Source organism: Oryx dammah, unplaced genomic scaffold (assembly GCF_014754425.2).
Source record: "Oryx dammah isolate SB20612 unplaced genomic scaffold, SCBI_Odam_1.1 HiC_scaffold_5, whole genome shotgun sequence".
NCBI lineage: Eukaryota > Metazoa > Chordata > Mammalia > Artiodactyla > Bovidae > Oryx > Oryx dammah.
In genome coordinates, this window is record NW_024070189.1 from 39,438,205 (window position 1) to 39,464,597 (window position 26,393).

Here is a 26,393-nt window from a genome sequence, read left to right on the forward strand (position 1 = left end):
TGTCTTAAGAAAAGAAATTTATTATTTACACCACTGAAATAGTCCCCCATAAGAACAATATATACCATGTTTATTTGAAAGAATCCAATTTCTTTCAAATAGAACTGTATAAAGCAATACTGTCAACGCAAAACAGTGGTCACATGACATATCTGCAGGCACAAGCATTGCAAGTAATTTGTTTTTCATCTTATGGCTAGGTATTTTCACTGAAACACAGGGTCTGCACGTCTACAAGACAGAGCTGGAACAGAACAAAAACTTTTTGTTCATGCTTTTCAGGGTTGAACCAGTGATACATCCCATTTGAAAATGTACTGCTTTTTGGACAATGGTTTGAGGCAGGAGTGCTTCTACTTGGCCACCACAAAGAAACACACTCTAGTTCTGTACTTTCATTCCTCAGTCTTATGTTTACTACTTGTCATACTATGACATATGTGTATCACAGCAGACGTTTTCCAGTTTTACTCAAAGAACACTGACACACATACAGACCCAACTGAGACAGGTCAGAATTTAGAAATGTAAGTAGTGGAGTGAGAAGAGAAATTGTGTTTATGACAAAGGAATAAAAAAAAAAATCTTGGTGATTTTAAGCAAACCAAATTAGGTTCCTTACTAAAAACATTTCTTTTTTTGGTTTTAAACAGAAAAACAGTAGTTTCCAGATGGATTTGGGCTTAGACAACACATTGAGACAAAAACACGAGACATACTTGTTTCCAAAGTCACAAAATGACATTGTTAAGTATACATTTCTGCCACTTTGTGTGTGTGTGTAGGCGGGGGGTACTCACTACTCTATGCTGGAGAAAATATTTTTTAAGAGTTACAGTATATTCATATGGGGGGGAGCTTTTTTTCCTTTTTTGGCGTATTGCTATGATCTTCAAAAAATATAAAATTAAATTTACAAAAAAACTGGAAGACCAAGTATAAGCAGTCGGTATTTGCTGCAGTGTCCAGCACTATCATAATGATCTTTAGCATAAAAGCGAGAAGTTGTTCCTGGATATCAAGTATTTTCAATAACTGCTAGTACAGCTTGTAACTACTGTCCTTGCTTCTTTGAGAGATACCTGCAAGAAATCAAAATAAAGATGTCTAAGCTGTATTACACTGAATTCAAGTTAACAATCTAACACTCCTCCCCAAAGAGAGTTGATTATTTTAATAACAAACCTTTTCAAGATAAGTAATAGCTCTTAATAATCCCTAACATGCATTAATTATGTGCCAAGTACTGTTCTAAATACATACATTAACTCATTTAGTCCTCACAATATTCTATGAGTTTTCAATGAGAATTTATTTCTATTTTACAGTCACAAGAGGTTAAGCAATTTGTCCAAGTTCATACATCAAGAAAGTGGTGGAGTTCAGACTGAAAACAAGACTCTGGAGGCTGCACACTGTCACTATATACTGTCTTACTTCCAAATGTGAAACCAATGTATTAGCTAATATTATAAATTTCTCCCAAAACTCAAAGTCCATTTAATGATCTTCCTGCATAAAGGTAGTGAGCCAAAGCTGCTAAAGAACTCTGATCAAGAGTGTAAAAATGTTAATTAACTAAACAAACAAATTTTTCTTCGTATTATTTTACAGGAGTGGGCAAACAAACTAAAACTTTTACATCTCTATTTCCCCCATTTATGAATTACTACACTCAGAGCTATGGGGGTGGAGAAAGAGTTCTTAAAATCAGGAGATCTAGGTAAGTCTTGATGGTAAAACTTGCTCACACTGGCATCTATTATTCCCATGACTTAGTTATTATACCATTTACAGGAACTGGGGATAAAAGTGACAGTCCTAATATTATGAGACTCTAGTAAGAAGCATATTACAAGTTTATGCAAGTATATATCTAAGTACATAAGTGTACGAGTGATCTGAAAAGCCTAAAGTGTAATTCAGCCAGAGTGTTATATTACATGAAGTTTCTTTTGTTGCTGTATTAGTGAAATCCAATCTTTAAAGATCAACTTTGAAAAGAATACTTGCAGTACATAATCCTGTCCACTTCTCCAGAGGTTTTTCCTGCAAAATCTTGATGTTTACAAGCAATCTATGTGTAGATTTGTATTTAAATTTGTGCTCAGAAAAAATGACTAGAAGACAAGACATCAAGCTAGTATCTTTCATAATCACAACTGTTTGCCTAAAGGAATTAATTTTCTAATTTCTCCACTACATAGAGAGGTTACTTGTACTTTTAAACAAAAAACATTTTAGCGTATTTTATTTTATCCTGACATTATTTTACAGTATGAGAACAGAGATTACATTCTCATATGATTCATAAAAGAGTGACCTACTAAATGTTACAAAATAATTAACAGGTAGCATTAAAAACATGCGCTAGCTTCTGAGATCCTCTCTACTAAAGAATATTGAAGGTCTTAAGAGATGTGGGTTTATGAACAAGTTAGAGGTTAAGACGAAAGAGAAAAACACTTTCAGGGGAGATGTCACTAGATTACAAAACAGCTTGAGAATTTACCCATTTTAAATAAAAAATAAGAGTTATGTGTATACCAGAGTTACCAGACAATTTTTTCATTCATTAATGTACAGAAAAAATAAATGAATAAGCAAATGACACTTACCTTTCCCAATATTTGTGATTCAGGTCCAAAAAATCATCTAGTTTTGCTATTTCCTTGAGGTATTGGGTTAATTTTAAAAGTTCTTTGTCTTTATCTCGATTTAGGTGTGCTTTCATAAAAGGTCTTATCTATTAGAAAACAGACATTATTCAACAATTCACATTGCAGTAAGAAAAATAGTACAAACTTTTACATTTAAGTTATAGTCAATGAAATTAATATCACCAAGGATGTCAATACTAAGAATTACTTTTATATTATCTCACTGACAGTCACAGTGTGTTTATAATAGAAGACCCCTTCCACCTAATTTGCCTTCTATTAGCCTTTCAGTCTGAACTTGACAACACCAGCTATCTTACAGCACTTTAACCCTACATGGATTCTCTACTTTGCAGAACTACTTAAGACTTTTCCCCCTTCTATCTAGTTGCTTCTTACTAATTAAATAATCTCATTCACGTCACTTCATTTATTAAAAAGGTACACAATACAAGCTTGATTTATAATAGAGTGAGATAAACTTTTTTAAACCATAAATTTACTATTACAAATAATTTCAAAAGATCAAAAACTGATAAAAAATTATCAGACCATAAAATGCAATATTACATATGCATTTAACCCCAGAAGTCCTCCACATAGTTGTTATTTTAAAAAAAGAAAGAAGAGAAAACATTTAAATAAATTTAAAAAATCAACTCTGTATTATAATACTAGAGAATAAAACATCATTATCATATATTAGTATAGAAGAACACACTAATGCTGAAAAATAAATGTCTGATTATTTTCACATCAGTATTTTTCTATTAAATTTTTATATAACTAAGATATTATGCATTGGTATAACTTGCTTTCACTCACATTTTATCATAAGTATTTTTCTTTATTATTAAAGTCTCCACTGAAATATTTTTAATTATATGAGTTTTCCCATAAAAAGTGGTCATAGTTTCTGAATTTTTAAGTTCAATAAACTTTATTATGATAAAAAGTTCATTTCAAAAGCATGAAAGTCAGGATGATGGACAGGGTTGAAGACTATAGTAAGGAATTTTGTATCTTGACTTGAATGGTAGTTACAGAAGTTCTCTGTAAAACAATGTTAAACTATACATTTTATGTACTTTTCTTTATGTTACAGTTCCAATAGAGTTCTAACTTTTTTAAAGAACCTGCTCATCTACATACCACTCAAGATAGGATTTCATAAACTTTTAACTAATTTTAGATGAAATAATGTCTAGGATTTGCTGCAAAATATCAAAGAGAGGAAAACAGTTAAGGTATAGAGCAAACATTCATGAATTAAGAAGTTGTTTAAACAGGATGATGCATACATGCTTATAATTCCAAGCAGTTCTATTTTATGTTTGAACTTTTCCATTAAAAAAAAAATTTTTTTAATCAAACATACTCCTGTAAGAACTGAAAAAATCATTTTAGTAAAATATTAACAGATCCTTATTGTGACTGAGAGAAAATGCAAACTGCTCAATTTTACATAGGGACATTTAAAAACATGGCATTTGATCATTGTTACCTATTGAGAACAATGAGCCCATGGGAGTGTTACCGTGTCAATCAAGAGTAGAGGTTTAACAAGAATTTTTATATACTTCTGTGTCACGGGAAAAACACAACAGCTTGAAATCAACAGAAGAAAATACTCCCATACATCCCAGGTTCTATTTGCATCAAAACAGCTTAGGGCCAAGGACCTCCACAGCTGTGAGTCAGCGGGTGGCTGACTGGCACCAGTAAGAGCTGTCAAGAGTCTGCACAGATGCAAGCTCTTGTAGGAGATCCTACTTCCAAACAGGCAGTGCTGCTTCACAGCAGCAGCAGTGACTGCAGGAGATCAAGAAGACTCTCCGCAGGGGCTTGCGCAAGCTCTGCAGCTAGGTATAAACAGGCATGATATCAGAATGTGGTGACATGAGTTTTCGCACAATCCTGGGCAATACTGTAATATTTTGAGGTATTCTCTCACGTAACTAAAGATTGTAAAAGCAACATATTAACTTCTAAACTATTAATATACAATGTACCAAAGTGATTTCCAGTGTAAAACCAGGAAAAGATTTAGACTGAAAGAGAAAGTACAGAGTCAATGCACAGTAAATAAGACTTTCAACCCAAGGCCCTGCTAAGCTACTTTTACTTTCTAAACAATCGGTCTTAAGCACTATTAACAAAACTAAAATAACTCAAGATTCTAGATCTAAAAGTTAAACCAGTAAAGTGGAAAAAATTGACCTAATTGACTTCAACTGTTTCAGTATAATCACTGCTCCATTCTCAAGAATAATCTAAGTGATCAACATATATTACCCCTATTGCTGCATAACCAAAAAAACATTTTTAGGAACTTAAGAATATTTAGATGATCTGCATTCTCTTATATTTCCACTTCCTTATATAGATAATAAAAGTGAAGTTCAGAGAAACTACTGTTTATGCATGACCAAAACTCAACTTCCTTAAGTTCAGTACTATATTTGTAACTGACAAAGCCTCCTATGTTATATTTCAAACCTTAAGATTAACAAACTTTTATTATAAGAAGTTAACTACTTCAAAAATAAGCAGTCTTTAAGATCTCTGTGAAATCTTTGAGATTTCTACCAGAAGTATTATGAAACAGTGGTAACAAACACAGAGTTTAAGAGTATTTCTCAATTTCAAAACCACTTCTATGTCAATGTGGGCAGAACATTAATTACTACCTTCTTAAAAGGAGTTTTCAAAAGGAGACATGAGAGAGATTACCTGTAGAATGCTTAAAAATACCTCTCCTGAATTAGAATTTTTGGAGGTGGAAATTAATATATTTTTAGGAACTGCTTCAGTGATTCTACTGGGTACTCTGGTTTAAAAAAAAAAAAATCTTGCTCTAAAGTACTAGAAATTTGTATCATCTTGCTGTATCCAGAGATGAGGAGGGCCCAAATGTTGGCTGGGAAAATGTTTCTTCTAAAAACACACATGAAAGTAATATTTTTTTTTTAATTTAAGCTCTTCTCAAAAGTCATTCCCTATCTTACTTACACGCAGAATCCAAGAAAAAAACAAAAACAAAACACACACACACAAAACCAAGCTCATACATAACAGAACAGAAAGAATAGATTGGTGGTTGCCAGAAATGGGTAGGTGGGAGAAATGAAGAAAGTCAAAAGGTACAAACCTCTAGGTATAAAATAAGTCATGGGGATATAAGGTAGAGCATAACTATAGTTAATAATACCATATTGCATATTTGAAAGCTGCTAAGAGAGTAGATCTTAAATGTTCTCATCACAACAAAAAAAAATAACTCTGTATGGTGACAGATCTGTGTGGTGATCATTTCACAATATATACAAATATCAAATCATAAATTACATTGTACACCTGAAACTAATATTATATCTCAACCAAAAAAAAATATTTTAATCGTTCCCTGAATACCATGATTTTACCTCCTTTCCAGTATAGATACCATTGGTTTCATACAAGATTCAGCTTAGATCAACTGAATCTTTGCTCAGACTGAAGAATGTACTTTTGCGTCTTATATCTGGTAAACCACACAGGGGAAAAGCACTTCTCCTAAGGCCTCAAACAGAAATCATTTTTAAAGGGGAACATAACCACCAATCTACCCCTAGAACTTCTCTTCCAAGTCAACAGTTTTTATATTTGTGACAATTCACTGCCTAGATTAATAAAAATTCCCTCAACTATCCTCCTTGTACACCAAAGACCACATCAATAGTCTACAAGGATAGCTTCAAAAATGTATCTGCTTCAAGTTTTTCTCTTATTTTTTAAAGTCATCAAGAATTCAGCTTGTGGAAAAGTTTAGGACTGAGATTAAAAATATCTTAGTGTCAGAATTTACACTTCAAATGGAGATTTCATTTGCATTAGTACCATAATATAAAGCTCTCTTTTCCATTTTCTTATTGTTCTGACACATAGGCAGCCACAGGTACCAAAATTTTAAGTTTCAATTTCTCTCTTACCAATTTTACACTGCTCAGACAGTAAAGAACCTGCCTGCAATGAGGGAGAGCTGGTTCGATCCCTGGGTTGGGAAGATCCCCTGGAGGGCATGGCAACCCACTCTAGTATTCTTGCCTGGAGAATCATTATGGACAGAGGAGCCTGGCAGGTTACAGTCCATAGGATCACACAGAGTAAGACATGACTTAAAAGGCTTAACAACAACAACAATCCTTAAATCCCTAATCCAACAATGTCTGATGCTTTCACTTTTGATGCTGAAAGTCAATGTCAGTAAACTCATGTTGTTCCTCAGAGCTAACTGAAAATAAAACATCTATATGAGTTGGTTAACTAAGGAGATACCATGCGAGAGAGAAAATGTTCAATTTTATATGAATTTTTCTAAACATGTTTTTCTTGCCAACACATTACCTGAAAAAATTTATGAAATTCAATAGTGCTAAAGTTCTACTGCATATACCAGCATATATGAGAATAGCAAGTAAATTATGTCTTACCTTTAGTCCATTCTGTGGGTTCATTAGAAAATTTCTTCCTATGTCATCAAACATGATGGTGTTTTTCTTGCTGTAAAACTCCGAAAACTTTCCCCATATAACACCAAGAGGCTTTACCTTAGAATAAAAACTTAGATTTAACTCAAATTTCATAAATAGTTCATCCTTTCTTAGAAGCAAAAATACTGCAAAATGCCTACAGAACTATGCCAGAGTGTTCCTTTACCACAAGACAGTGATGGCTGGCTCTGTGAACAGACCAGAACTGAGAGGCAACACACTTTAAGAGACAATGTATCTCCCAATGTTAACTTCTGAAAGGTCTGCTCATGTCTAATGGAACTAAGCCCATTATAACACTTTCAATAATTTTAACCGGAAGATTTGGGATCAAAATGAGAGTATTTAATTTAAAAAGTAAGAATCTAGTAATTATTTAGAGTCTGCTGAGCAGTCTTATGTCCCCAGAACCTGAGGTTTCACTTGGGGTCTGTTTGCAAAACTAGCAAACCTTAACAACAATGTATCTTGCTCTTTTACTAAAATATTTAAATATTTTGTAAAGCAAAAATTGACTTCCTCTTTAGTTCAGTAGTACAGGGGTACAATTTCTAGAGCATCTGACTGCTTAACTTCAAAAATACCATAATTTGTAAATTCTTGCTTGTATTTCTGAATTCTTAAAATCAGCCTTCAAAAAGATAATTCCTCAGATATTTATATCTGTTGATACTTGCATAAATTCTCTGTAAGACCACATGAGAAGTAATAGTGATTACCTATAGGAAGAAGAGTTAAGTGGCTGGAAGGTTCAGGACGGAGGAAGACTTTTCACTACATATTTTATTTGTGAATCATGTGAACATATTTTATACATTCAAAAAAAATTTTTAATACACTAACTTTTAGAAGTTAAAAGTTTTTTCTTTTAGAAGAAAAATTACTTTCTGCTGAATGCAGTAGTCTCATTCGTGATACGAGATTACATGCTATTAATAATAACTATGAAATTAAATGGTAATAAATAAATGGTGCTAAGAGTTGTCATTTTAAAATGTTTTCTTTTTTTCCTTCTATAATTTATCTTAATATGGAGAAAGTCTCTTTTCCTTAGTGTTCTTGCTACTACAAAAAATGTTACTGAAATATTTTAATTTCACTAAAATTTTATTTGCTGTATGTGTTTGCACTATCTGTTTACTACTGAAACAAACCCCCTAAATACTTGAAGACAAATATATTGGAACTAAAACAATAAACCAGATTTTTGGTTTTCTTAGCCAACATAAAATCTCATGAAATAAAACAAGAGCTTTATGACAGCCAGGGTTAGCAATCCTACATCCTCTTAAATAGAGCTGTCATTTTGTAATTAAGTCAAGCACTATATGTTCCCCAAAACATGTGCTACTTTGTTCTCAATTAGAGAAGTAACGTTGCTGACCATAGGGAAAAAAATTGTGAAAACACAAAAAAGGACAAAGGAAAAATTTTAAATACCTATAATTCAGTTAGTACCAAAGAGTACAACTAGATATTCCGGTATATTTACCTCCAGTCTTTCTGATAAACAGCGGCAGCCTCAAAGAGTTCACAGATCTTTTGTTAAGCTAAGGGAAACCCTGAACCAAACAAAGGTTAAAAAACTATTTTCTAACAGTTTGCAAATACTGCTAAAATATTTCTTTCACTTTAATAATATATCATGAAAAAATTTTAAAGCACTAAATACTACATCAAATAGTTAGCTGCATTCCATTAAATGGGTGAACAAAAATTTATACAATCAACTGTCTACTATGGTGGGGATTTGTTTATCGAGGATTTTTTTATTCCTTTTTCATTATTAGAAACATTCCTATGCTTACCATTTGCCACACTTCTTTTCCCTGTTTAGATTTAGTAAATGTACCACTTCAGCAGATAATAAATTACATTTTCTCCTGATGTATATTTAATTTCCTTTACTGAAAAATCCCCATGCACATAATTTGACTTATGGTGGACAATTTTAATACTGTCTCTTCTAAATTTTCCTAGTTTGCTAAGTTCTCCCCAATTCCCATTACTCTGTGTGTTTCCAAAAGGCATGGAACCAAGTGTTCTCATCTCTTTATTCCCAACAGTGCCCATTACAGGGCTTTGCAGATACTAGAAGTTCATAATATGACTAGTTACTTGATGCATAAACAAAGTGAAGAAACTTAATCTTTTTAAACATAAATCTTTTTTGACTGTTCTTCTTATTTTCTTTAGGCATTCACATGTCACCCCAAAGACATGCATCATGATGTATCTGCTTTTATTTATCAGTTTCATATAGGCCAAGACAAGTATGTTCTGGTCTGTTTCTACTATCTTCCCTGAAGATATCCAGTATTTTTTCTCATCTACTCTGTCTTCTCTACATTGTCAGAGAAGGCAATGACAAGCCACTCCAGTACTCTTGCCTAGAAAATCTCATGGACGGAGGAGCCTGGTAGGCTGCAGTCCATGGGTCGCTAGGAGTCGGACACAACTGAGCGACTTCACTTTCACTTTTCACTTTCACGCACTGGAGAAGGAAATGGCAACCCACTCCAGTGTTCTTGCCTGGAGAATCCCAGGGACAGGGGAGCCTGGTGGGCTGCCATCTATGGGGTCGCACGAGTTGAACACAACTGAAGCGGCTTAGCAGCAGCAGCAGCAGCAGTCTGTCTTTAGCAACACTGTGCTGCTATCATCATGGGACAATTAACCATGACTTTTCCTGACAGCCCTTCCTTAAGCTTCTTAATTTTGTCACTAAAATTCAAATGTATTAACCTGAAATACAGCTTCCTCTGTCAAAACTCAACTGACACTTTATTATCCACTCGGATTTCTAAACTCTTTGTGTAGTTTATTCCATCAATATAAACCCAAATAGTATAACAGAAAACAAGCAAATCTTTAAATAAAAGAAAAATGACTTCTTACATCTATTAATCCTCTCCTCGGAGTATGCACTGTTATCATAGCAGCACTGTCCAACATGAAGGTAATCTTGTAATTTGCATTTGTACTCACTCCCAGCTCCTATAAATATAAATGTTCATGTGGTTAAAATATAATAATGTGGACAATCCCAGGCTTTATGAATCGTCCAACATAATTTCCCATTACACCATCTTTCTATCCCCCTGGCTACCACATCTTGATCAACAACTGGCAAGCATTTTAGTTTCACTAAGCAGATTGAGTAAATGGTAGTCCGAAGAACCCTAGTCTATTTAGCTTCCAAATGAGGGGCCCTTTTCAATATATTACCAGGAACAGGTTACTTCCTAATTCACTATTTTAGAAGAGCATCACTCCTTCAAGCATCACACACCAGACAAAAGAAGGAAAATCAAGTGTTAGCGTAAAATGAGGGAAAGAGGAACAGGAGCTTTGCTGTATTTTATCTTGAAAAAGACATAGGTAGGTAATCAAAGCAAATCACCACTAAGCAGACGTGAAAAACACTTCTAACTCCTGATATTGGCATTTGTTTTGCTACTAAATGTCCTCCAATGACAATGAAATTAATTAAGAACTTTCTAAAAAGACAAATGCAGTTTCAAAATGTTCTTAAATGGATTGTTTTCTAACACTTACTTTCATTTTAGCTTCAATCCACTTCATATTTGTTGCAGCTAAAACATGAGGAATGATAACACAATATATATGAAAAGTTTGAACTTTATTTAAAAAATCTTTCTTCTGTATAAATTAGTTTCTAAGCAATACTAAAAGTTCAAATACACCACAAATAATCCCTAGCATAATTTATGGTTAATTTTCGTTTACTTATTTATAAAAACAAACTTATTTTACTGTGTCTTCAAGACAACAATTTTTAACTTTTCTCTAAAAGATACCGGTCACCAATGCTCAAAGGAACTCTGAACCTAGGAAATTCATAAATCAAGCCCTAATCACCCTTTTAAAAACAGCCCTGCTACTATTCTCCATGAGTTCTAAACTTGAATTTAGGGTGCCTGGATCTCATTTTTTTTCCCTATGTCCCCCTGCCAGTTAACACACAGGTGGGCGTGGGTGTGTGTATGTATGTATGTCAATATAAGCAGATGAATATTATATATGTCAATATAAGCTAATGAAAATTAGAATTTTTCCAGGTCCAGCAAACTTAGTGATCACTGAGTCCAGCAGCTTTTAACAAGTCTGCGACAACTAAATTCATAAACTGCATCTATGTCATGTACCTGCTCACTGTCAGTCACCAACCACTTTGAGATCACTGACATTAAAATTCAACCTTCAGCTTCATGCGCATTACTCATCTCAAGTTACTGGACTGAAACTACATAGGTATTACAGAGTAAAATATTTCAAAAGGGAAAAAGGAGTTCAATTATTTAAAGTGTATATACACACGCATGTATGTTATTTTTTAAGGGCAAATGAGGTACCTAAGTTCTCGGAATAAAAATCTTTAGCACACATAAAAGAGCCAAAATCACCTTACATGCAAAATTGGTCAGCTGAACTAAAATTTTAGAGAATGATGTGTCTACAATGACAACAAATCATGTGATAGGGAAAAATAATATTTTAATTCAGTATATATTTTGAATCCATAATTCCCAGATGAAAAACACAAAGATTCTCAGCTAATAAAAAGGATTTCTAACTATTAAGCAATTATTACATGTCAGACACATTACTAGTTGCTATATCAACATTTTATTCTTATAACCATCCTGTAATATAGGTTTCCTTATATTCATTTCTCAGATGAGGAAGCTGAGGCTCAGAGCGATTAACTGACCTGCCCAGTATCAGTAAGGTCAGAGCCAGAATTAAAACCTTAGTCTACTTAGCTATAAAATGAGATGCCCTTTTCAATGTACTACTATGAAATTTATAAAAATAACCTATTTTAAATATATGATTGTAAAAAGTTCTCAAAATCCCTAAGTCTAATAACATTTACAGGATAAACGCTTTTCTCAAATGTCATCTCAGAAGTCAGAATTGCTGAACACAAAACTGTTTTTCAGGAAGCTTTCTCCTCTGTATCTTAAAAATCAGAAAATTATATATTTAACTATATATTTAGTTATAATGGATATGCATTCATGTTAGTACTAAACTATTGAAATACTCTGATTATAAGAGAAAATACAAAGGAAATTTACAGACTGCAGAAGTATGTAGCCTCTATAATCAGTAACCTAGTACAATTAAATGTACCATCTTTAGCTGATGGGAGCTTATTTAATTCACAATTAGGATAGCTCTTTTCTGCTTATGACATTGCCAAGAGAAAACTTAAAATGTTTATGGGAAGGTGAGATGTAAATCAATACACCACTCCCCTTTCCTTTTCAGAAAATCATGCCACAAAAAAACAATGTCACCTCAACTGAACAGTGTGCTCAGTAATGCAGTAAATTTACTTTTCTGGAGCAAACTCACTCTTATCATAGTCCTATAAGTTCCTGGAATGGCAGACCACAACTTGAGTCATACTGCTTTAACACACTTATTAATTTTCCCTAAGTAAATTCACATTGCCTTTATTTCTGAACTATATCACTGTAAATTTTTTTTAATACATATGTTTCTCCAATGTTCTGAGACAGAATAATGAAGAAAGGAGAAAGCAACAGGATACTAAAACATCAAAGAGTCTATAGTAAATATCAGAAAGAAAAGATCCTTATCAAAGTGGGGTCTTATAAAAACAGGACATTTTATTTCACACTATAAACTACTCTCTTCCTATATTTCAGTGGTATTGGCAAATACATGTATACATTTACACTGTGATGAATGAAAGTATCAAACATGCTTCATCAGAAATCTGCAAAATAAAATTTAAGTCACATTTTATAAAGCAAAGTAATATAAGCAACAACCTTATTTTCATGAAAATCTAAACAAGAAATACAGCTTACACCAAATAACAATGTCATAATCCTCATATGCAGATGTTAGGAATTCATGAAGATATGGCCGCATTAATTCTACCCCAGTCTCTGCACAAGACCTATGGTCTAAAATAAAATCAGTTAGAGATGATGATTAGTTTATTATCATGGATAAGTATCTAATATCGATTAAACTTCTGAAATATAACAGAAACACTCAAAATACTAACTACTTCAGACTAACTTCTATCAGCTGACAGAGGGACATCTTCAAAGCACATAATCCAGTATTCTTGCAATCCAACTTTAACTGATCAATTCTGTTCAATTTGCAAAGAGCCAATACCCAGAATTCAGGCTTACATAATAAACAGTAAGTTTTCTTCTCTTCTAATCTCTAAAACATAGATCTTATTTTAGGATATGAAAAACAAACCAGGGCCAGATATACTCACTTTTTAGCCATTCACCTTCCAAATACAATCATATTTCACCAAAATGACAGATTCAATTAATTTACTAATCAAACTTTAAAATAAATGAACACTAACTTATGACATGTACTTAAAGGTTAGGATTAGAGGTAAATATGCTCATTTTAATGTCAGGAGTTAACCAATTATTTCTGGCAATATTAAAGGATGAAATGAACATCTTTTTTTGTTGACATGAAATATCAAATGTCAAATTCTTAAATTCAAGAATCTGTCTTGAACATAATAGAAAACCAGGAATAAACTATCAAAAATTATTTTTAAATAATCCTCATAAAATGTTAATAAATAGGTAATGGCTTTATTAAATTATCACATAGTCATAAACTAGAAAATCACCAGACCAAGAAATACATATATTTAACTCACAATGAATATAAAATGACTACAATATTGAATATATCATTAAGTAAACATGAAAAGGATATACATATAAACATCCAGGAAATTAACACATAAAAAAGATCTCTGGATCTTGGGATTACATATGACTTCTTTTTTTGCTTACAATAAATGATTTACTTTTAAAATAAAAAGAAATGCTTTAAGTAATTCATAGTGCAAGGAAAAAACAAAAGGGAAAAATGCTGTTAACGGGTAACAGACGATGAAGCACAGTTTCAGCTGACTTACCAAATAATGTATAGTCAACATCTAGTACCAAAAGTTTTTTCCCTTCCCTGGGAGGATTCAAAATTTCCACTTTGTACTCTTTTACTCTGCGGGAAATTTTCAGTAGGTTTTCCTCCCTAATGAAAAATAAAATCAGATGAAAGATTTAGTTTCTCTAGTATTACAACCAATTCCCTTGATGATGAAAAGCACTCACCTATTTTCTACTTCAACTACTTCATCTTCAATATCAAAGTCGTTAACAACGTCATCATTGTCAGGAGGTGGACCTAAGACATCTTCCTATTAAGACGAAAAACAGTATTGCTTTACCATATTCTCTTTATCATAACAAATATATGCATAGCATAAAAAATTAAGAGGTACAAATTGAGTCCAAAAGTCTTGCAAGCACATGCTATGGGAAAACATCCACATTTTATGTATGTTCACTGGGCAGATTTACCACGTTAAATTTCACCATTATCACTACTACTAAACTAAAAGCTGCCTGTGTACACTGACAAGTTCCCCAGTGTTTGCTTTCTGCTGAGTTAATACCACATTCACTGTGCAGTTTTTACTTTCTATTGACTATTAAACTGACAGTTTTACCACAATTAAAACTATGATGTAACAGTGTGATATAAATCATAGTATCTTCAAAGGGAGAGCTTCCTCGGTGGCTCAGTGGTAAAGAATCCACCTGTAATGAAGGAAACGTGGGTTTGATCCCTGGGTCGGGAAGATCCCCTGCAAGAAGAACTGGCAACCCACTCCGGTATTCTTGCCAGAAAAATCCCATGGACAGAGGAGTCTGGAGGGCTATAGTTGTAGGGTCGCAAAGAGTCGGACATGACTGAGCGACTAAGCACGCACGCATCTTCAATGGGACAAATGTAACAAAAGTAAACATTTACCAAGCTCTCCTCACGAGTTCCCATCATCATGATTTTAGTATTTGGTTTCAGTTTGAGAGCTCCAAGCTTAACATCATTTTCTGCAGGTTTGCCTACAATACAAGCAAATGACTGTTTTCTCACTAAAGTTCAGGTGCTGATTTCACTATCCCATTATATAAAACCCTAACATTAAAAGATTCCACAGCAGGTTCTTTTCCCTTAAATTAATAAACTATTACTGCTGGAATAGCAGTTTCTAATACACTATGAAGAGTGATGAATACAAAGTTGGGTTTTTTCCCCCAACTCCATCTTAGAGGAACATATTTAATTCAACTAACTAAATAAACTCATGTTTTATTCTTATTCTGCTGTTCAAGATGAAGATAACTGTTTTCCAGAAAGTCCTAAAAATTGAGTGCCTAGGCTATCTGTAGATTTATTGCTTTTCAGAACTCACTCTTCAATGATAAAACAAACACAAACACCTTAAAAGTGCCTTTTAACTGAATATGAACATTGCTGATAATTTCTAAATCGTCATTACTTTCAAAAGAGAAAAGTTAATTTGGAGAGAGTAAAAGGCCCAAGCTGTAATGAAAAGACTGTACTAGAAGACAGATATTACAAATTCCACTCTTTACCTGGGACTTTCATGTCCAAGGTTTAACAAGCAAACATCAACTGTCAGAGGAAATCAAAAGTAATCTTAATAGTGGTGTTATTTCCAAGTATCCTTAAATATTCTTACTTGTATCACTAAAATAGTTTAAGGGATATCAAAGAAACCTCCGGGGGGAAGACTTATTAAGGTGAACTGATAATAGCTAATGTAAAGATTTACAAATATATCAATGCAATAAATTTGAAGAAGGGAGAAAATTACCTTTAACTTTGAGCCCAAGTAACTTCTGGCGTTCTGGTAGCACTCCTGTAAGGGTCTTGAGAAACTGTTTGAGATCCAGCACAGTATCATCTTCTGAAAGTGTGGTCACTGAATATTCCTGTCCACCCCATTTTACAATGATAGGAAGAGCCATCCTTGAAACATATGATAAGGCAGTTTTCCTTCTGAAAAAGATACCTAGAAAGAAAGCCATATACATGTTGAAACAGACATATCAAAGTCATGGTCATACAGCAGAAACTAACACAATGTCGCAAAGCAACTATATTCAACAAAAAATTTTAAAAAGATGTATCGAAGCTCTAAGCTTTATAAACTGCATCCTTTGAGTCCTATTTTACAACTTGATAGTAGAGAAACAGGATTTTCTACTTATAGAAATGTTATCAGAACACCAAAAGTTATTAGGAGTCAAAGTTAAAAGTCCTCCATGTTCCCAAATTTTAGCTTAGTTACAATCCTCTAGTATTCTATCAGATTATTCCTGTTTGGAAAGCTGCAATCATGAGCTACATATTTCTCCCTCTCTGATCAGGTTTATGCTACAGGCAAGTTCCTCCATGATGGACCATCCATATTCATTTACCATTTGCAGGGTAGGACAGGGAGTTGTTAAGAGCATAAACTCTTGAGTCAGATTACCTGAGTTCAGGAATCCCACTTATTAGCTATTTAACCTTAGAAAGTTAATTGACTCTTAGTGCCTAGGTTTCCTCATCAGTAAAATAGGGATGCTAATACTACCTACTTCTCAAGGTTCATGAGGAGTAAGTTAATTTTTGTAAGTCACATACTACCTGGGACATAGGTAGTACTATGCAAGTAAGTAATTGGTTAAACAGTTTCAAAAACTAGAACTGAAGTGTTTTAGGCACAGCATTAAACAAATGGTAAATGGCCATTATTTATTTCAGATTTAATAAACAGGGCTTCCCTAATAGCTCATTTGGTAAAGAATCCGCCTGCAATGCAAGAGATCCCAGTTTGATTCCTGGGTCAGAAAGATCCACTGGAGAAGGCATAGGCTACCCACTCCAGTATTCTTGGGCTTCCCTTGTGGCTCAGCTGGTAAAGAAACTGCCTGCAATGCAAGAGACCTGGATTCCATCCCTGGGTTAGGAAGATCCCCTGGAGAAAGGAAAGGCCACCCACTCCAGTATTCTGGCATAGAGAATTCCATAGACTGTATAGTCAGACACAACTGAGCGATTTTCACTTTCACTTTTTCACAGGGGATGAGATGGTTGGATGGCATCACTGACTGGATGGATATGAGTTTGAGCAAGCTCCGCGAGTTGGTGATGGACAGGGAAGCCTAGCATGATGCAGTTCATGGGGTCACAAAGAGTCAGATACAACTGAGTGACTGAACTGAACTGAATACACAGAACAGTTTTCACACAATCTCATTTAACAAGGTTGTTTGGTAAGAACTGTCTCTCTTTCACTGTGAAGGAAACAGGAGTTTAGAAGTGAAATGAAAGTCGCTCAGTTGTGTCCGACTCTTTGCGACCCCATAGACTATACAGCCCATGGAATTCTCTAAGAGTTCAGAGAAGTTATGTAATTGGCTTATGTGCAAACAGCTGATAAATGAACAGGTCTTCAGACTAAATCTCAAGTTTCTTCCCCTTGTGTCTCTCTTGAATTGAACTTAAGGTACCAAAGATCAGTAAATACAAAACCCACAGGCACAGAAAGTACACAAATTGAACACAATTGAACTTAAAGTACACAAAGATTATACAGCAGCTGCCACTCATCAATGATAGCAGGTAGGTCTTCCCCGCCATAAAGCTTTCTACCAGTTTTCACGTTTGTTCCCCCAACAGGTCAGAGAACTAGATTTTTTTCATCTCAAAGTAGTGGTATTTACAAATGCTGTCATAATATATTTAACACATTTGACTGCACTCTTCAAGTATTACAACCAACAACAAGAAAGAAGGCAAATTCTGAATCTTAACATGCAAATGTAATTTGGAAACAAGATGTCTTCAGCATGCCCATTAGAAAAGAGCACCATAAATTCACTTACATTCATTCTGTGTTTATATCCTGCTCTACTAAAACTTTTACTTTAGAGCAATGTATTCTACTCGGCGAGAATGTGCTCTAACAAATGCTATACTCCTCAAAAAAGCCAAATAAGCCTTTTGTGTCAAACAGAAATACCAGTTAAATATTATTTGTCTGTAAGAAGTGGAAATAAAAATGAAAACTTACAAGAGCTAGGAATGCAAATAGCGCTAATACAGCACGTTGTATTGGGCAGAACAAAACTCTAGGTGGATGCGGACAAATCATTGTGCCTCTAGATGAGTGTTCTCAAAGTGTGGTCCCCAGACCATTCAACAGCACTGACCCCAGCTGGTAACGTGTCAGAAATGTAACTGGGCCTGGAGAGAAGAGACCTAGCAATTTGTGTTTTAACAATCCCTGTTCCCCATCTTTGAGGCATGTTAAAGTTAGAGAGGCTCTTCAATTTTCTTAGACTTAAAAAAGAAAATGTGCCAGATGGCATGGGCTCTGTGTGCTTAGTAGAGCAGTATACAAATGTTACATATCACCCACGCCACAAGGAGATTTCCAAACTGACACCTGCTCTAAAGGACTAGGCACAACAAAACAAACGCCATAAAAAAGTTTCATGCAAAAGCCCTTAAAACTGATTTTCAAAGTTATACTGAACTTTACTCCTTGAATATTTAGATCATTCACAATGGAGCAATGCAATGCAAATGCATGAGTCATCTTCTGTTTTCACACTTGGCCTTTTCTTACACAATTCTAATGTTTTGTGTCATTCCAGATCTTATCAGATTTATAAAGCAAAAAACGATTTTGAGGGTAGGGACAGCGATCAAACCCAAATAAGTTAGCAAGGAACATACCTTTTTTTTTTTTATTTTTTTTTATGACAGAGGACGAGATGGCTGGATGGCATCACCGACTCAAGGAACATACCTTTATGGTGGTGAAACTACGGTCAAGAACGGCTGTTTGGATAAATTCTTCCAACCTAACATACAGTGGTGACTTGTCTAGTCAAGGTAGTAATGTCTACCACGACAACAGCATTAAGCCGTGCAATAACAGCCATGACAGCACTTATAAGCAATACAAATGGTGGTGAAAATAGAAAAATTATAATCTGCTCGACAATTTTATTGAATAATCTCATTTAATCTTCACAATCCTAAACAGACAACTATTGTCTTCATTATACAGACTAGAAATTTGAAAAAGAAGAAAAACAAGCTGCTCCAGACCACACAACTAAAAAGTAGCAAAGGCGGTCAATTTGAAAGGACCTTCAGCCTAAGTTAACACCTTAGGAATTGAGGGGAATTAACTTTTCAACCTGCCTAGTAAAGCCTAACAACTGAAGTACTGTCAACTCGTTCTCTGGACAGCACGGCTGCAGCAACTGCAAGCGAGTGCAGAGGAGAGAGCTGTGGGCTTCGAAGCGGCAGCTAGGGAACAGCACAGAAGGCAGGCAGAGACCCCCAAAACCCAAAAGGGCTGGGATACGTTCAACAGGGAGGGGGAAGAAATGGACAAATCCCAGTCGAGGGAGGAATGAGACGGGAGGACGCAAAAATCCACAGAGGTGCGGAAAGCCCTCCACCCAGGCGAGTAGGCTGGATGCGAGGGGGGCGGCCCCTGTGATGAGCGGGCCGGGGCCGGAGGCCTGGGCCGCGGACGGACCAGGGCAGCGCGGGAGGGACGCCCTAATGCAGCCCCAGCCGGCCTGCCAGGCCACAGTGAAGGTCGCGCAGCGAGGACAGCAAAGGTGCGGTCCTCCAGCCCAACGGTGTTTCCGCGGGCAGTGGGCAGGGATGCCCAGAGTCCCCTCACCTGGAGCACAGCGAAACCGACAACAGCGGATGCAGGAACCGACCGCAGAGGAACCAACGGCGACCGGAAGTGAGAGGCGGGGACCGGAACCGGCTAACGAACCGGAAGTTAGGGTTTGAAACGGAAGCGCGCCAGAGACGGGACAATCTCGTCCTTTGTTTCTCTTCGGGTAGTGATACTACATAGTCGCCGCCAAGAACTGCCTCACCGCGACGAGGGAAGCAGGCCTTTCGGAGAACGTGACCGCTGTACACACGCCTACGACGCCTGGCTGGCTGCGGGCCCTCGCCAGTTCTGCGCATGCGTCCCGCTGGCGGGCTCTTGAGTTAGGCGGGATCCGTGGGAGTCGCGGGAGTATGACGTCTGTGGTATTATTTCGACAAAAACGAAGCTGGCTCGGAGGCAGCGCCCTGTCTTACTCAGGTGAACGGAGATCCTCGTGGGAGACGGGCCTGGGACTCGTGTGGCTTTGTCATGTTTCGAATGAGGCCTGAAAGGTGATGTTTGAGGACTGAGGACTTGAGAACTCGACCTGTCACCAGGGGCCACCAACACTAGTAATTTCAGGAGTTTAGAATTCTACCAGTTTTACCCAATCCCAGAAGAAACAGGATTGTCAGGAAAGGGGCAAGCCCAAGTCTCAGAGAACCATGCAAGCAGATCTCAGAGCTGCCATCGAGATTACTGTGGTCTTGTATCGAATTATGTCTACCTGCCCATTGCCACCTCCATTACGTTTTCCCTCATAATGCTAAGAAAGCCAATTACAAACCCTAACAAAAGAATTACAGACTTTAATGAAAATTTGGAGCACCCGCTGTCTGGTACAGCGAACTCCCAACGTGCATCCTTTTAAGTAGGAAAATAATAATAATTGCTCACTAGATTGTTTTCTGTGGCGGCAAATGTAGTAGGCTTTGAAAAGGAAGGGAAACGGTGAAAATAATATTGGCCTCTAAGTATGCACTAGTCGGGGCTTCCCTTGTGGCTCAGCTGATAAAAGAATCTGCCCGCAATGCGGCAGACATGGGTTGGGAAGATTGCCCTGGAGAAGGGAAAGGTTACTTACTCCAGTATTCTGGCCTGGAGAATCCCATGGACTATACAGTCGCAAAGAGTCAGGCAGAACTGAGCGACTTTGACTCACACGCACTAGTCGAATTACTTGTATTTTTCTTTCTTCTTGATAGCATGTAACTGATCCATGTTTCCCTTTTGGGTGTTGGAAAGGGAGCAAAGAGGCAGGTTTTGTGTCTTAACAGTATTTAATGAAGACACACAAACTCTGTTTTCCTCCCCTTTTTTGGTAATTCTTATAGCACTAGTAATGATATCTGTTCATTTTTTTAAATGAAGCGTATTTGCAATAAGAAGTATTCCCTCTAATTTTCAAAAAATAGGAAAGGGAAAACTCAAAAGAACTTGTGCAAAAGTCACTTATTAGCAATCTAGCTAAAGAGATGGTCAAAAGACAAAGGACTAGGCAATGAATTACAGTTTCTTTCACCCCAGTGTATTTTGCTTTATTCACGTTCTAAACAGCTCCTTAGGCTATAGTTTTTCCCGTAGTCATGTATGGTTGTGAGAGTTGGACTGTGAAGAAAGCTGAGCGCCAAAGAATTGATGCTTTTGAACTGTGGTATTGGAGAAGACTCAAGAGTCCCTTGGACTACAAGGAGATCCAACCAGTCCATTCTAAAGAAGATCAGTCCTGGGTGTTCTTTGGAAGGAATGATGCTAAAGCTGAAACTCCAGTACTTTGGCCATCTCATTCGAAGAGTTAACTCATTGGAAAAGACTCTGATGCTGGGAGGGATTGAGGGCAGGAGGAAAAGGGGATGACAGGATGGAATGGCTGCATGGCATCAGCGACTTGATAGACGTGAGTTTGAGTGAACTCCAGGAGTTGGTGATGGACAGGGAGGCCTGGCGTGCTGCAATTCATGGGGTCGCAAAGAGTCAGACACGACTAAGCGACTGAAATGAACTGAACTGAAACAGCTTCTTGGCAACTTTATATTTTTGCCATTGCAGTTAGAGAAGATTGTTTCTGTTAACATCAGTTAAAAACATTTTTAAGCTTTACTATTTCTAAGCAACAAAATTCGCATGGAGGTTCTTTTTAATCACAGAATAGCCATTGTACAAAGGGTCTGATAAGTCTCTTATTACTAAATGTAAATAATTTAATAATTACAAATTATCTAACCAAGTGTTGAACAATAGTATTTCTCAGAGAATAATGGTTGTGGAGTATTTTACAAGTGGTTCATGTAACAGATGATTTTTAATTATGCCCATACCTAAATTCCTCCAAGTCTGTTTATATTTAGCTAAACATTTATTAAATCAAAAATAATATTGAGAAAATGCTTGCGGTCAATTGAAAGATATCATTTGAGTAAAAGAACTGGACTCGTTAACTAGGAAAGAATATAATAAAATGGACCTTAAAAAGGACTCAAGCAGCTCACAATTGCCAATAAGAAGAGAAAAATTAAATGTCAGCCTGCTCTTGCTCACTAGAGTCTCTGTGCCTCATTCATCCTTCCCTGCAGCCACTGAAGTTGCCTGGGAATTACCCCATAGGGTTTGATAGATTATCAGGTCTACGAGACTAAACAGAAATGTGTAACAGTTTCACAGAATCTGATATCCCAGTGAAGATTTTACAGTGAAGATAAACTGATATCACAGTGACCATGCTGGGATTGGAGGACAAAAGTACATTCCTGACCCCCAGCTGGAAAGCTATCACCCTGTTTGCATCTCCATCTTTCTCTTTACTTCCTTCCCTTTCTCGGGCCATTTTCTTCCTCCCTTTCCAATTGAAAAACATCCTCATATTTTTTAAAAAAATATATATAGTACACTGTAGCACTTTGTTTCTCTCTTTGAATGTTTGTACACTTATTTTTTCCCTGACTTCAGTCAGTGTGCTGAAAACAGTTAGAATCTGCCTCATAGAACCGACTCTGCAGGCCCTCAACTCACCCTGGCAAGGGTACTACTTCGTATCTCTACTCATCTTGCTTTCCCAAATGACTACTTAAAATCTCAACTCTCTTCCAAACTCAGATCTTCTGATTTATATCCTTACTTTTAGTAGATGATATTGTCTTGTATTTTGCTAAGGAAATAAGCAGTCTCAAAGAGGAATTGCCTGAACTTCAGACCTCTAAATCTACAAACTAAATTATAGCTGCACTTGTCCTCACTTCCTATGCTTGTTTCAATGTGGCATTTTCCTTTTACCTGAAACCAACTCATATTTGTGCTGTGGCTCCTTCTATTTCAGGAAGCTTTCATAGAAAATCAGTTAGCCCTCTCTCTTGATGTTGTATTTTTAACCTCTTTTCTCTCTGCAGGCTCATTTCTACTAATGATAAACATGCCGTGATATCTTGCCATAACTACTGTCCTCTATTTTCACAGTTGGGCATTTTAAAGCATTGTTTGCATTTGTCTAAACTTGATATTATAATTGTGTATTTCTTTCAGTTTGTTTAGTGACAGTTTTTACTATCCTGTAAACTTTCTGAGGAAATGGATGTCTGCTGTATTAATTACTATATTCTCAGAGCCTCGCATGATGGTGGCTAAAGAAGGTACTCAAATAAACACTTGGAAATGAATAACTAATAAATGAAAAGAATGTCAAGTAATGATATATATATAATATATATATTAATACATATATATTATACATATTATGCATATAATAGTACACATTGGTGATTATAATGATTATAGTTTGTAAATGACTGGATGCACAGGAAAGTTCTGAAATACACACCAAATGTTAACCATTCATGGCACCATAGGATGCGCTCACTATTTGTTAAGTGAATGAAAGAAATCACATGATGGCATCATAGAGCAAGTGAGTTTCACCTTATTTGTATTTTTCTGTATTTGAATTTTTTAAATAATTTTACATTCTTTTTCTCTCTTATTAAAAACAATACAGGGACTTCCCTGGCAGTCCAGTCGTTAAAAGTACGCACTTCTACTGCAGGAGCACAGGTTCAATCCTTATTAGGGGAACTAAGATCCCACATGCCTTGTAGCATGTCCCAAAACAAAACAACAGCAAAAATAATACAGACATGTCTTTACCACTATTTTTATGCCTATCTTTGAAAATCTTTTCTGTTCTTTAGGTAAGGGTATACAGTTTATACATGATACTTTAAAATAATTATAGATTATAGGAGATTTCAAAAAGAGATCATGTACCCAGTTTTTTTCTAATGATCACATCTTAGGTAATTATAGTATAATATCAAAACCAGGACACTGACATTGCTACAATATGTGTGCATGTAATTCTATGCCATTTTATCATATAGATTCACATAGCCACTACTGCAATCGATATAGAACTCTTCCATCACCACAAAGATACCCCATGTGCTGCATCTTCATACTCACAGAAACCACCATTTCTTTCACCATTTCAAGCCGTCGATCACTAATGTTTTCCTAATTTCGAATTTTTCTAATTTTCTAATCATTAACTGATGATTTTCTCATTTCCAGATGTTATGTAAATGGAGTTATGCAAGTATATGCCTTTTGAGATTGGCCTCTTTCACTCAGAATAAGGCCTGTGAGATCTTCTCAAGCAGTTGTGTGTATCTGTAGTCCATTTCCTTTTATGATTGAGGATTTCCTGGTATGGACTTAACACAGTTTGTCTAATCATTCACCTATTGGACATTGTGGTCCTTTCCACTGTTTGGCTTTTACAAATAAAATAAACCACTTGTATGTAATACAATTATTGATATTTTGAAGCTTCAGTCTGCCACTTTATTGTTTTCTGGTTTGGGTGGTTTTTCTATGTTGTCTGTCTTTCTGTTGGTTACTCGAGCATGATTTAAGAACTCCATTTTGATTTGTCTGTATTATTTTGAAGTGTATCTCTTTATATAAATTTTATAGTGATTGCTCTAAGTATTACATATACATAACTTTTCAGTCTATCTACTTCAGTTCAGTCACTCAATTGTGTCCGACTCTTTGCAGCCCCATGGACTGCAGCACGCCAGGCTTCCCTGTCCATCACCAACTCCCGGACCTTGCTCAAACTCATGTCCATTAACTCAGTGATGCTATCCAACTACCTGATCCTCTTTCATCCCCTTTTCCTCCTGCCTTCAATCTTTCCCAGCATCAGGATCTTTTCCAAGGAGTTAGTCCTTTGCATCATGTGGCCAAAGTATTGGAGTTTCAGCTTCAGCATCAGTCCTTCCAATGAATATTCAGGACTGATCTCCTTTAGAATGGACTGGTTGGATTTCCTTGCAGTCCAAGGGACTCTCAAGAGTCTTCTCCAACTCCACAGTTCAAAAGCATCAATTCTTCAGCACTCAGCTTGCTTTATAGTCCAACTCTCACATCCACACATGACTACTGTAAAAACCATAGCTTTGACTAGATGGACCCTTATTGGCAAAGTAGTGTCTCTGCTTTTTAATATGCTATCTAGGTTGGTCGTAACTTTTCTTTCAAGAAGCAAGTGTCTTATTTTCATGGTTGCAGTCACCATCTGCAGTGATTTTGGAGCCCCCAAAAATAAAGTCTCTCACTGTTTCCATTATTTCCCCATCTATTTGCCATGAAGTGATGGGACTGGATGCCATGATCTCCATTTTTTGAATGTTGAGCTTAAAACCAGCTTTTTCACTTTTATATACATAACATCTTTATAAGTTTATAAGTATGCTGCTGCTGATGCTGCTGCTAAGTCGCTTCAGTCGTGTCCGACTCTGTGCGACCCCAGAGACAGCAGCCTACCAGGCTTCCCCATCCCTGGGATTCTCCAAGCAAGAACACTGGAGTGGGTTGCCATTTCCTCCTCCAATGAATGAAAGTGAAAAGTGAAAGTGAAGTCGTGTCCGACTCTTCGCGACCCCCTGGACTGCAGCCTACCAGGCTCCTCTGTCCATGGGAGTTTCTAGGCAAGAGTATTGGAATGGGGTGCCATTGAAGTTATGTATTAGTTTATATACATAACTTACATACATTGACTTATCTCTCCTCTTTCACTTTTTAAGAGGCTCTTTAGTTCCTCTCCACTTTCTGTCTTAAGGGTGGTGTCATCTGCATATCTGAGGTTATTGATATTTCTCCCGGCAGTCTTGGTCTTGTGCTTCATCCAGACTAGCACTTTGCATGATATACTCTGGATTTAAGTTAAATAAACAGGGTGACAATATACAGCCTTGACTTATTCCTTTCCCAATTTGGAAACAGTTGTTATTCTATGTCCGGTTCTAAATGTTGCTTCTTGACCTGCCTTACAAATTTCTTAGGAGGCAGGTAGAGTGGTCTAATATTCCCATCTCTTGAAGAAATTTCCATAGTTTTTTGTGATCTACACAGTCAAAGGCTTTGGCATAGTCAATGAAGCAGAAGTAGATGTTTTTCTGGAACTCTCTTGCTTTTTCTATGATCCAGTAGATGTTGACAATTTGATATCTGGTTCCTCTGGCTCTTCTAAATTCAGCTTGAACATCTGGAAGTTCACGGTTCACATACTGTTGAAGCCTGGCTTGGAGAATTTTGAGCGTTACTTTG

At 36.1% G+C, this 26,393-nt stretch overlaps 1 protein-coding gene across 1 annotated transcript; it reads right to left on the minus strand.

Annotated features, from left to right (window-relative positions):
• UBLCP1 (ubiquitin like domain containing CTD phosphatase 1) lies at positions 1-25,284 on the minus strand. Its single transcript, XM_040239494.1, has 11 exons — positions 19,809-25,284; positions 15,927-16,124; positions 15,059-15,150; positions 14,356-14,441; positions 14,160-14,275; positions 13,060-13,158; positions 10,751-10,788; positions 10,091-10,189; positions 7,133-7,249; positions 2,619-2,746; positions 1-1,082 (listed from the first exon to the last, which is right to left on the minus strand). Exons 2-11 carry the CDS (start codon positions 16,078-16,080, stop codon positions 1,055-1,057), a joined length of 957 nt encoding a protein of 318 aa, XP_040095428.1. The 5' UTR covers positions 16,081-16,124; positions 19,809-25,284; the 3' UTR covers positions 1-1,054.
• Positions 25,285-26,393: the final 1,109 nt, after the last annotated feature.